This window comes from Bufo gargarizans, chromosome 2 (assembly GCF_014858855.1).
Source record: "Bufo gargarizans isolate SCDJY-AF-19 chromosome 2, ASM1485885v1, whole genome shotgun sequence".
In the NCBI taxonomy this organism is placed as follows: domain Eukaryota; kingdom Metazoa; phylum Chordata; class Amphibia; order Anura; family Bufonidae; genus Bufo; species Bufo gargarizans.
The window spans coordinates 656244032-656255882 of record NC_058081.1 but is presented as its reverse complement, the minus strand read 5'-3'; the positions used below and the strand labels follow the sequence as shown (position 1 = coordinate 656255882).

The 11851-nt window shown below is 43.1% G+C and overlaps 1 protein-coding gene across 2 annotated transcripts; it reads left to right on the top strand.

The window, feature by feature from the left end:
• The first annotated feature begins 379 nt into the window (after window positions 1-379).
• On the top strand, window positions 380-11795 carry TAGLN (transgelin). 2 transcript variants are annotated; one of them, XM_044282257.1, is made up of 5 exons: window positions 380-534; window positions 5264-5458; window positions 7301-7478; window positions 10713-10815; window positions 10923-11795. In XM_044282257.1, exons 2-5 carry the CDS (start codon window positions 5276-5278, stop codon window positions 11065-11067), a joined length of 609 nt encoding a protein of 202 aa, XP_044138192.1. In that variant the 5' UTR covers window positions 380-534; window positions 5264-5275; the 3' UTR covers window positions 11068-11795. The 2 variants fall into 2 exon arrangements, with proteins under 2 accessions (XP_044138192.1, XP_044138193.1); XM_044282258.1 differs by lacking the exon at window positions 380-534 and adding an exon at window positions 3261-3279.
• The last annotated feature ends 56 nt before the right edge of the window (window positions 11796-11851 follow it).

Here is an 11851-nt window from a genome sequence, read left to right as displayed (position 1 = left end):
TTGCTGGTCTTGGAAGCTTTTTCTATCTATATTTTATTAGCTGAGGTTTGCATTGACAGTAAGTAATTATTTTTAATGTTTGTTTTACAGGGAAAAATGTGAAAACTAACAAATGTGACTTTTGCAGCTTTTGAGAATGAGACTAGTGAGCTCCATTCGGCATAGCGTCATCCAAGTGTTCGTGGCCCCCCTGAAGCATAAAGGGTTTATCTGGGAAGTGTTGCCCCCGAATTGAGTCTATAAAAGGATCTGCTGGAAGGAGATTTCCCCCCTCCTGTTCAGTGACAGTCTCTTCCCCTTTCCCGCATCCTTTAGGTATCCGGGGAATGCGTTCATAGCCCCAAACCCAGCAGTTCAGTCAGACCTTCCCCTAATATGGAGTTGGGAAGATCAGAGACTGGAGGGGGGAGAAGGTGGGCTGATACTCCCCCACATTACATGCAGAACCAGGACTTTTATCTCCCCTTCCTTCTCCTCTCTCAGTCAGTACTTTGCATCCTGGAGAAGACAGACACCTTCACCCAGTAGCAGTCTGTGAGTTTGGGGAGGGATGGGATTTGGGGGGCTTGGGCTGGGGGGGGGGGGGGGGGGGGTGTTAGCATTTCTATGCTCAGTTGTATGCATGCAGGTTATATAGAGATAATACCTTATGTGCATGATGTAGGATGAGGGGTCAGCAACTTAGGCTTTTGCTATTGTGGAACTGTAAGTCCCAGCAAGTTCTGGCAGGTAAATGTTATCTGATGTGCTAATATATCCCGTTACCTATATGACATGTGCAAATTATGTCACCCAAAGCAGAAGCTCTTTCAAAAAGCCCAAAACTGACCCACCTGTCTCGGGGGTCTCTGGCTTGGCTCACATGAGCTAATTTGCATACTCAGTTCAGTCCCTCTTACGTTTTTTGGCCGGAGAAAATACTGCGGCATGCTGCAGTTTTCTCTCCAGCCAAAAATCCTGAACACTTGCCGGAATGCCGGGTCCGGCATTAATTGCTATTGAAATGCATTAATGCTAGATCCGGCCCCAAGTGTTTTGGCAAAACGGATCCGATCTTTAAAAATGAGGAAAAAAAAAATACCGGATCCGTTTTTCCAGATGAGATGACACCCGGAAAGACGGATTCAGTATTGCAATGCATTTGTAAGACGGATCCACATCCGGATCCGTCTCACATATGCATCCGTTTGCGTCCGGATTGCTAGTTCTGGCGACGGAACTGCCTGCCGGAATTCTCTGCCGCAAGTGTGAAAGTAGCCTTATGGAGTGAGACCAATGTAAACACAGTAACAGTCCACGGACAGATTGCGAGAGATGACTCCTCGGGTTCTCCACTCTCCATAATTGGAATGGACACGAGAACGAGACTTTACACCCAATATTGTAAGGAAACCAGACGCTGGGTTAGTAAATATTCAGGTTGGTAAATATTTAACTTTTTTATTTATAATGCTCGGAAAATTGGATGACTACCAATATGGCCAACATATCAGGAGTTGTCACCTGAATCTGTCATCAAAGCAGGTTTATGTCCTATTTTCCCAAAATTATTTTATGCACTTATATAGCGCTGCTATATACCGCAGCGCTTTACAGACATTAGCCTCCAACTGTCCTTAATGGGGCTCACTATCTAAGTTCCCTATCTTTATGTCTTTGGAGTGTGGGAAGATCCCGGAACCTGGAGTAAACCTACAGAAACATGGGGAGAACATACAAACTCCATGGAGACGTTGTCCTTGGTTGAATTTGAACCCAGGACCCCAACGGTGCAAGGCACCAGTGCTAAACGCTGAGCCACCATTCTGTAATTAGCAAGGTGTGCAATCGCTGGGACCCCATAGGTCTCAAGTACAGCTGTGCATGTTCAGTCCAGAAATACCGGGTGACAACCCCTATGAGAGATGTAGTAACCACCACTACCAGTTGTCACCACTAGAAGAGAAGAATCAAATGGAACTTAAATGTTTTGACAGAAGATGAAAATTCAAAAACTTGTATCGAATACATATATATATTTTTTTCATTTTGGATAAAACATATCAACTAATTACAATTTTCCTATATCAGAATATCATGTTTTTCCAGATGTGAATAATATTACCATACTATTCCAAAATAAACACTATACAAAAAACAATATCACAACCATACAGCGACCGTATAGTAGTAGATATTAGGTTACACAGACTGTACGGCTACACAGCGATCTTGGTCACACTAAAGGAATCGCGTTTGGATATCAGCGTAGTGCTGCTAGCATAGAAATGAATGGGGTCACAGCATGACTGCACTTCTGCTGTGACCGTTACATCAGAATTGCAAAAAATCCAACACGGCTGTATTTTTTGCGTGTCATGGCGCTGCCAAACGTGCAAGTCAGGGTGCAACCCCATTCATTTGTATGCTAGCACCGCTACATTGAGATCCTTGGGTGAGACTGCTGTCATATGACCAAGATAGCAGTGTACTGTAACTGAACCCTAAAATCTAGTCATTTACAGGCTTCTCTGATTGGAGTTGTTCACTTTTCCATCCAGCCCAGATTCTCTGATTGGAGTTGTTCACTTTTCCCATCTTTTCCATCCAGCCCAGACCGCCATGATAACTTTTTTGACTGCTCAGTTTTCCAGCACGTAGGTGTTTTTCCAGACTTCACAAACTCCCCGTCCTGCTGAAACCTCCAATTCTGTGGTTGTTTCTGCCTGATCCCCCCTTATTACTGTACTTGCTGTTGGCACAGTGCCCCCAAATACTGTACTTCAGATATAATGTTGTCATAACTATATAGTTACCTAGCAAAAGGTGCCACAAAACTATGAAAACAGTGGTGCCAGATAGTGCCCCATATTGTGACCTAGACGTTTATAGCAAAAGTACCATCTTTTGTACATCAAAGAGTAATCGTAATGTCCTTTTAATGCCTCTGCAGAGTACATTAAATGATATAATACACAGTGCAGCATGCTATTTTACATTCTTATACATAGTCCATTACACTATAAGGACAGCTTCACATTACACCTACAGGAGCTTTTATCACATCCTATTCTGAATCCAAAGGCATAAATATGGAGCTTTTATTTAAGTTATTCTTAGTGGTTCTTTCCCTTTAATTATTATCATGCAATCCAGTTATATTACTTGTTAATGTAGTGAGTTATTTAGTTAGTTAGTTAACAGATACAAAGTCTTTATGTTCTGTGTCAGATGACCACCAGGCAAGACATGCATATTACACAGTAGACATCCTGAGGAAGGAGACCGCTGCTCTGGAAGGTATAGAGTTCTATGCATATAAAAAAAACTGTTTAAGCTCCAAGAGACACCTGAAATGCAGATTTGTATGGCTAACTCTCGCCACCGTTGGGCATTGGCCATGTTTGGAGCCGGCTGACGAGGGGCCTGCCCATTGATTGCAGGTTACAGTGATTGTTTCTTTAACTCTTTATTGACTTAGCCTTTGTTAAGCCTATTTTATTCCCGTATTTTAGAATCCATAGTAAAACAGATAAAACAGCTTTCACTTTTCTGGGAAGGTTTTCTACAAGATTTTAAAGTTTTTGCCCATTCATCTAGAATAGTATTTCTGAAGTCAGACACTGATGGAGGAGAGGGCCTGGGTCACAGTCTCCATTGTAGTTCATCCCATAGGAGTTGGATGAGGTTGAGGTCAGACTCTGTGGTCAGTCAAGTTCTTTCACTCCAAACGCGCCCCAACCATGCCATTATGCACCTTGCTTAAAAAAAAAAAAAACACTCCCTTAGCATTATACCTCCCCCACCAAACTTTACAGTTGGCAAAATGCAATCAGGCAGGTAACGTTCTCCTAGCATTCACCAAACCCAGGTTTATCCATCAGGCTGCCAGATAGAGAAGCGCGTTTCATCACTCCACACGTTCACACTGCTCCAGAGTTCAGTGGCGATATGCTCGACACTACTCCATCTGATGCTGGGCATTGTGCTTGGTGATTTAAAGGGAACTTGTCATCAACTTTTCAGTGACCTCACTGAGGGCAGCATAAATTAGTGACAGAAATGCTGATGTCACCGGTGTCACTTATCAGCTAAAAGGAAGTGGTTGCCGAGAACCAGCATCATAATCTTTACAGCCCAGGCCCTGAAAAGAGTCACGGCCACCTTAGAAGAGTCCTGGTTATTCCTAATCTCCTGCTCTCCCCGACCATCTGCTGATGATTGTCAGTTCTCTGCTAGAGAGAAAGGGAGGAAACTAGGTAGAAGCCTGTCAATCATCAGCAGGTGGGCAGGAGAGCAGGACTTCGTGAATAACCAGGACTCTTCTCAGGTGGCCGGGACTCTTTTCCAGGCCCAGTCTGTAATGATTGTGATGTTGGTTCTGAGCAACCACTTATTTTTAACTTTTAAATAACAGAGCGCTGAAATCTGCTCACCTGTCTCTACTTCATACTGATGTTACTATGGGTAGCATAAAGTTGAAGACAGATTCCCTTTAAGACTTGAAAGCAGCTGCTCGACCATGGAAACCTATGCTATGAAGCTCCTGATGCAGCACAGTTTTTGTCCTGATGTTAATGACAGAGAAGGTTTGGACTCTGCAGTTATGGAGTCGGCACAGTGCTGGAGACTTTTATACACTATGTTCCTCAGTACTCGGCGACCCCGCTCTGTAACTTTATGTGGTCTCCACTTCGTGGCTGAGCTGCTGTGGTCCCTTCCACTTTACCATACCACTCACAGGTGATGGCGGAATATCTAGGAGGGAAGACATTTCAGGAATTGAATTGTTACAGTTGTGACATCCTATTACAGGACCACGCTGGAATTTAGTGAGCTCTTTACAAGCCATTATTTCCCAAATATTTGTAAAAGCAGACTGCACGGCTTGGGCCTGGATTTTATACACCTGTGGCAATGGGACTGAATGAATTACTTGAATTCAATTATGAGTATTGTCCCAAAACTTTTGTCCGTATAGTCGTAGGTCATTAAATTATATAATTATACATAGTGCAGTATACTATATGATTATACATAATGCAGCAGAATATATTATAGTAGTATATGTAGTCCAGTGCATTATATTATTATACATAGGGCAGCACATTATATTAGGATGTATAGTGCATAATATATTATTATACATAGTGCAGTATATTACATTATATGTTGCAGCACATTATATTATTATATAGTGCAGCATTATATTATCATTGCATAGTTTTTTAGTGTTTTTTTTTACATAATACTAACTTCACTTTTCTTGTTATCTTGAATCCAGGTCCAAGCAGCCATGGCTAATAAAGGTCCCGCCTATGGTATGAGCCGTGATGTCCAGTCTCGCATCGAGAAGAAGTATGATGATGAGCTGGAGCCTCGTCTAGTCCAGTGGATTAAGTTGCAGTGTGGCGCAGAGGTGGGAGAGCCACCTGAGCCAGGAAGATATGGATTCCAGCAGTGGCTAAAGAATGGAGTGGTGAGGAGAGGACTAACAGGCCATAACATGTGACGTGTTCCTCCAACCAACATCTCGTATAGAAGTTCTGGGTGCTCCCACACTAGATCTTTTTACTGGGTTTTTTTTTAGCTTGCAAAAAAAATGAAATTCTGGTGGGTTTTTTACAAGCGTTTTTGGGGCATTTTTTTAGTCACACAATATTTTTGTTTTTCAGACTTTTTTTTTATTTTTTTATTTTTTCCTTTACAGAAGTCATCTGAAAAATACCACACCCAGAGCATGCTTTGATTAAAACATAAATAAATAAAAAACCATCAACTGGGAGAGATAGCTGTTAGCCAAACGAGCATTCGGGTGACTGCTCTTGAAGGTGTATGGGCACCTGTAGGGTGGCCATGCACTAGAGATGTTAGATGTTTGCCTTCTGAATCACTTGTCTTTCATGGTTGGTCGCTGCTCCAGTTGACAATGAAATATGTTTAAAGGGGTATACCCATCTGGGACATTTATGGTATATCGATATGAATTATAGGATATGTCATAAATATCTCATAGTTCCCTGTTCTACCTCTGGGACTCACTCCTATCTCAAAAACAGGGCACCCTCCATTCACCGGTTTGGGACTTTTGGAAGTAGCTTAGCCAGCACTTGACTATTTTTGAAAGTCCCCTAGCAGTGAATGGATGGTGACCATGCATGCGTTGCTTGATCCCTATTCACTTCAGGATTCGGGCCCATGAGGCGTTTGTGGCCTATCCGATGGATATGTCACAAATGTCCCAGATGGGAACACCCCATTTGGCAGGAATGACTATCCGAGGATTGGCAACATTGCAGATCATGTTTTCCATAGATATCCGCCTGTGGTCAGCATCTGCCACTCTGGTTGTGTCACAAAAAGGCTCCAGCAATTGTCAGAAGACAGTGTAGAGCTGGCCATACACATTAGATAAATGTCTCCCAAACTTGCCCAGGACTGATCGATTTACATAGCTGCCACTCTTTTGGTCGACAGCTATCTCTCCTGACCTATACACATGTACACTATGCTGCACCTGAACTGCCCGATTGGCAGATTTCAGGAGAAAGTCAGTAGGCCCTCACCTCCCTATGTTCCTGAAGTGCAGTGAGCCCCTGAGGAACTGCTGCAGAGGATGGGAATGGTATGAGGTGGTATGGTGGCATGTTAGCTAGCCATGGATTAGCAATTGCAGGCACTTGTGTTTATAGGTGTCCATCGTAAAGTTCCGACCTGAACTTTATCTGGCCTAGTGGTGGTATGGGTGTCTAAGCAGTAGGCATCACCATGGTACGTTTGAGTCAAAAGGGCTGTCATAGGGAGAGAGCTACTGCAGAAATGGCACATTCCCTGAGCTACAGTAGAAAGGACACACACCCTGAGCGGCCAGCCTATAGCTAATCTAGCAGAGCAATGTATGGGGAGATCTCTGGATCCATGTGAGGTCCAGGGCTGGTTCTAGCTTTGTTAGAGATGGTCATGTACTGTGCATGGGAAGAAAGCTGAGTGCAGGATTTTATTGAGGCTGCTATCAGGGATAATCTACAAGCTAGATTTGCAATATTGCAGAATTGTGAGAATGATAGGTTATTAGAGAAGTATAATGTCTATATAAATGTCATAGATGGAAACACATGTGTGAATTATCCCAATCCTGGTGGGTATTTATTACTGCTAATACCCAGGAAAATTAGAGCCATTGCCCATAGCAACCAAAAGGACTTAATTAATTAATGGAAGGTGGAATCTGGTTGCAATGGACAACTGCTCCACTACACTAGATACATCTCCAGTTCAGTGACATTGTGTTATTCAAGAACGTTCTTTTCCTCTCCTTCAGGTCCTCTCCAAACTGATTAACAGCTTATACCCCAAAGGATCACACCCCGTGAAGATCCCCGACCCTCCTCCCAGCATGGTCTTCAAGCAGATGGAGCAGGTGGCCCAGTTCCTGAATGCATCTGAGGCTTACGGAGTGGTGAAGACAGATATGTTCCAAACCGTAGACCTGTATGAAGGTAACCTCAGAGCCAAGACCTGCATGTTCATAGGATGTGAGGCCTCTGTCCATATTTCTAGGGGGAAGGCACAAAAATCCATTGGAAACATAGAAATGTGATCTTCAGACTATAGAAGGTTTCACATCTGACCATAAAACTAGCCAAATTATTCAAAGGGACTTAGATTCTTGGGACTTAGATACCGATGACCTATCCTCAGGATAGTTTATCAGTATCAGATTGGTGGAGGTCCGTCATCCCACACCCCAACTAATCTGCTATTTCGGGCAGCGACCAGTGCCAGAAACTATATAGTGGATGGATCCGGAGGCAGAAGGTGCCGTTCATTGTGTAGTGGCCATGCCAGTGTACTGCAGCTCAGCTCACATTAACTTAAAGGATAACTGTCGTACTTAGACCCTAATTTCAATTTTCATATATGTAGTTACTAATAACATGATATTCCAGAATCAGTTACTATTAGACTGACTTACCCCATATTTAATAAGATTCAGCCCTTAGCAACCAGTCTGCATAAAACTGCAATCTCACTATTCAGTTAAGATGGCCGCCACTGCCCTCACCCTGAGGCTAATCCCTCCTGCCCTCACTAGCCAGTAACAATAGCCCCCCCAAAAGTGTCAGTAACCAGAGCCCTCCCCCCTAAAGGGTTAATCTCCTGCAGCACAAAGGGGTCCTCTTACCACATGTTGCTTTCATTTATACACCGAGCAGACGGCAGATCTCCCTGCCCTGGTCTGCGCTGCTCCAACTCTGCATTGTCCAGCTCTGCTGAGTGAGGGAGCGTCTGCCAAGCGAAGTGCACACAGCCCAGGCACTGTTATCAGCTGCTGGGGAGGACCTGGCTCTAATCATTTACTTACACTCCCTGGCTGTCAGTAATGTGACCTTGCACGCAGCCTGCTTCTGCGTCCTTCGTCCTTCAACACATAGACGGACCCTGCCTAGCAACCCTATGTTAAGCACAGGTAAAAGTAGGCCGTACAGGGAACTAAACTGTGGAATTAAGGGGTAATTGAATACACAGTGAAAAGTTAAAATAGGGCCACCAAGGAGATATTAATCACCACAATCCAATACAAAATAAATAAATAAATATGACAGTTATACTTTAAAGTTCGGTAGAGGTGGAATTGCCACGTTAGGAGTGGAGATGAGGGAATCGTACACATGCAAGGGGCTGTCCACGCATCTGAAGACGCTACCCCTGCTGCTTGATTGACAGGGCCGAACATTTCAGCCAACCTTGGCAATCTTGCACCTTGGCACTGCTCTGAGTAGTGTCTTCTGCTACAGGACCAGTGACTGTGCATGCGCTGCTACACTACGCCTCCTATTACTAGTTAGGACGTCAGCTCAGCTGTTAGGGGCATGTCTGTCAGCAAGATTGTCGACGGTTTCCAATAGCAACTCTTGGCAGAATCTTAAATGCAATCCAACTACACAGCTCCTCCGTCAGAGAAGGCAGGGCTAGCCTCTCTCTGCTGAGTTAGGGCACAATAAACTAAATATTGCTACCTTTAGGCAGCATAACAAAAAGCATTAACTCTTTTAGCACCAAATTAGCTATTTAGCAGAGATCTGAGTCACTGCATTTCCCCTTATTGGAGATGAGCTGTTTTTGGCGTCTTGCCACGTAGATTGGCAAAACAAACAGCATGCACGTACGCAAAAGCACACAATTTGGCTGATTTCTTTCTCTTGACTCTTTCCTTTATCAGAGCAGTTGGGAAGTGGGCAGCCGGCACAGTGGGTAAAAATGGGCAATGATGGTCTCTTTTCATATGTAATGCATTAAAGTTTATTCCCTGTGAATAATATTGGAAGTTTGGATAGGAACATCACTCAGTGGCTCAGGAACGTTTGAGTCACAATAGGAACACCATTGAAACGTTGCCAAGCAATCCTCAAATAGCTCGGGTATATTAGAGTCTCACAAAGCTCTAGTCCAGGTAACAAGCAGGTAGCTTGCCTTGATTAGATCTCTCAGATCTTCTCAACTGTGGTCGGGACTGGGAGGACTGGGCACTGGTTTTTCCAGCTTTGGGCTGGAGACGTCTGTAGGTTCTGGAGGACTTGGAGGGCTGTCACTTGAAGCCATGGGAGCAGTGGTTTCAGGAACCATTGTAGTGACTTGAATACAGAGGTTTGATCAGGCACTATATCAAGGACTGGTGTTTGGGCAGCTCTGGTGACTTTTCCACTTGCTGGTTAACTTTACAATTTTTCCAACTTAGGCGCAATCCCTTTAATGCTATGACTTGCATGCACAATGTATAGTATAGTTGGATATATTGGCCATACTCTTCCTCTTCTTTTCTAATTATATTTGTTTGTATAGGAATAAATGCCTTGAAAAATGTTCAAGAACAACATTTTTGCAAAAAATAAAATAAAAATGGAAATGTATAGATGAGTAGGTGGTTAGGTTTGTGTCCTTTGGTGAGTCCAAAGCACACTTGTCCTTGCCAACACCATCATGGAAAACTGCAGCATGGTATTAAATGCCTAGCTAATTCCTGTTAGGCCTCCTGCTTATATTATCAATCATAGCAGGCTATAGGCTAAACCAGGTATAGAAGAAAAAGAAAAACATGATGCAGTCCTTCATATCACGCACATGCTGTAAAAACCATGTTCAGAATTTAAATCATGATGATAGTTTTTAAAATCATATTTTTTTTAATGGAATTGAATATACAAAATAGTATAGGTGTCCGTATAAGTGAATATTAGCCTGGAAATTGGACCCTTTTAAAATGTCGCTTTTATTAGGTTTACTTTAAAAAGCATAAATATATATACACCCTCTGATAACCGGGTATCCAAAATAATAGCAGGACAAGATGTTGCCCAGCTACCACCGTGAATTGGTGAAAAAAAAGTGAATAAACAAGATGATTGAGATACGCCTCCTTAACACCTTCTCTGCTTTAGACCACCAGGGTTGATGATTTTAACCCCTTAGCAGCCCTAAACCACCAGGGATGATCTCATTAATAACCCCCTTCTCTACCCTAGGTCATCAGGGATTCTGACAGTAATCCCTTCTCTCTTACAGACATTCGCCCCTTCATTGCCCTAGATCACCAGAGGTGCAGACATTAAATCTTCTCTGCACAGACTGAGGGCTGTACATTACTATACCACGGTCTGATAACGGACTCGATGGGTTCAGTTCTAGCAGACCCACTGCCATAGGTTTATAATATATCTCCATCTTCTCTACAGGAAAAGATCTGGCTGCCGTTCAGAGGACAATAGTAGCTCTTGGGAGTATCGCAGTTACAAAAAATGATGGCCAATACCAAGGAGACCCATCCTGGTTTATGAAGTAAGTGGAAGAACTGGACATTATAGGACACAGCATGTGTTATATCTCCTATTATCTCCTAAAATGTCATGTACCCTCACTGACCCCCACCCCATCTATTTACCCAGGAAAGCCCAGGAGCACAAGCGGGACTTCTCCGAAGACAAACTGAAACAAGGAAAGCATGTGATCGGTTTGCAGATGGGCAGCAACCAGGGGGCCTCCCAGTCTGGCATGACGGGGTACGGCCGCCCTAGACAGATTATCAGCTAAATTTAAGTCAAGAAGGGTTAACCTTGTCACTGCTGGAAGGGTCCTTGACTAAGACACAGCAGTGTAGGGGTATACACATTTCTAGCTCTTTATGCATCACATTCATGGCAGAAGCGCCCAGTTACAGCCCATCCAATTACAAGTAGATGTAGTAACAGTGAATACAAAAATGTCAATATCCAAGTAGTCATCATCTCTTTTATGCAATGGTTTCTCACTACACACAGCTTAGTGTACAGAATTACTGAATAGAGGGTGCACTTATAGCTTAGTAGCAGATGACCGGGTCTGTGAACGCTTCTGAACCCCACATTGGACTGAATTTCACACATATCCAGTTTAAAATAGGAGGAAACTCACTTGTAGTGACATCACTTCAATGGCATGGCAGAAACACGTACCTTCAGCCGCCCCCGACCTGCATGGTCCGCACTCAACCATTAGAGACATCGTTTAGGAGCATCAGAAGTCTCAGTTTTGTTGCCTATATTCTTTGCCCTTGAAAAGCTCATTTTTGACTACTTTTCGTCCACTCCGGCCTTCATTCTGCACGGTCTTTTAGTTTCTGCCCCATTAGCACCATACTAGACACTACTATGCTTTACAGCAGTAAAGAGGTTAATCGGCTTAAGTCTTAACAAGGAAATGTTCTATCCAATAAAGTGTTTTTAAGATGATTTTTTTAAACTTTTATTTTTGATCAAAATAAAATTGTTTATCTCATTAAACTTTGGTTCTGTTTCTAAATTTAAAAAACAAAAACAAAAAACAGGTATAAATGAGA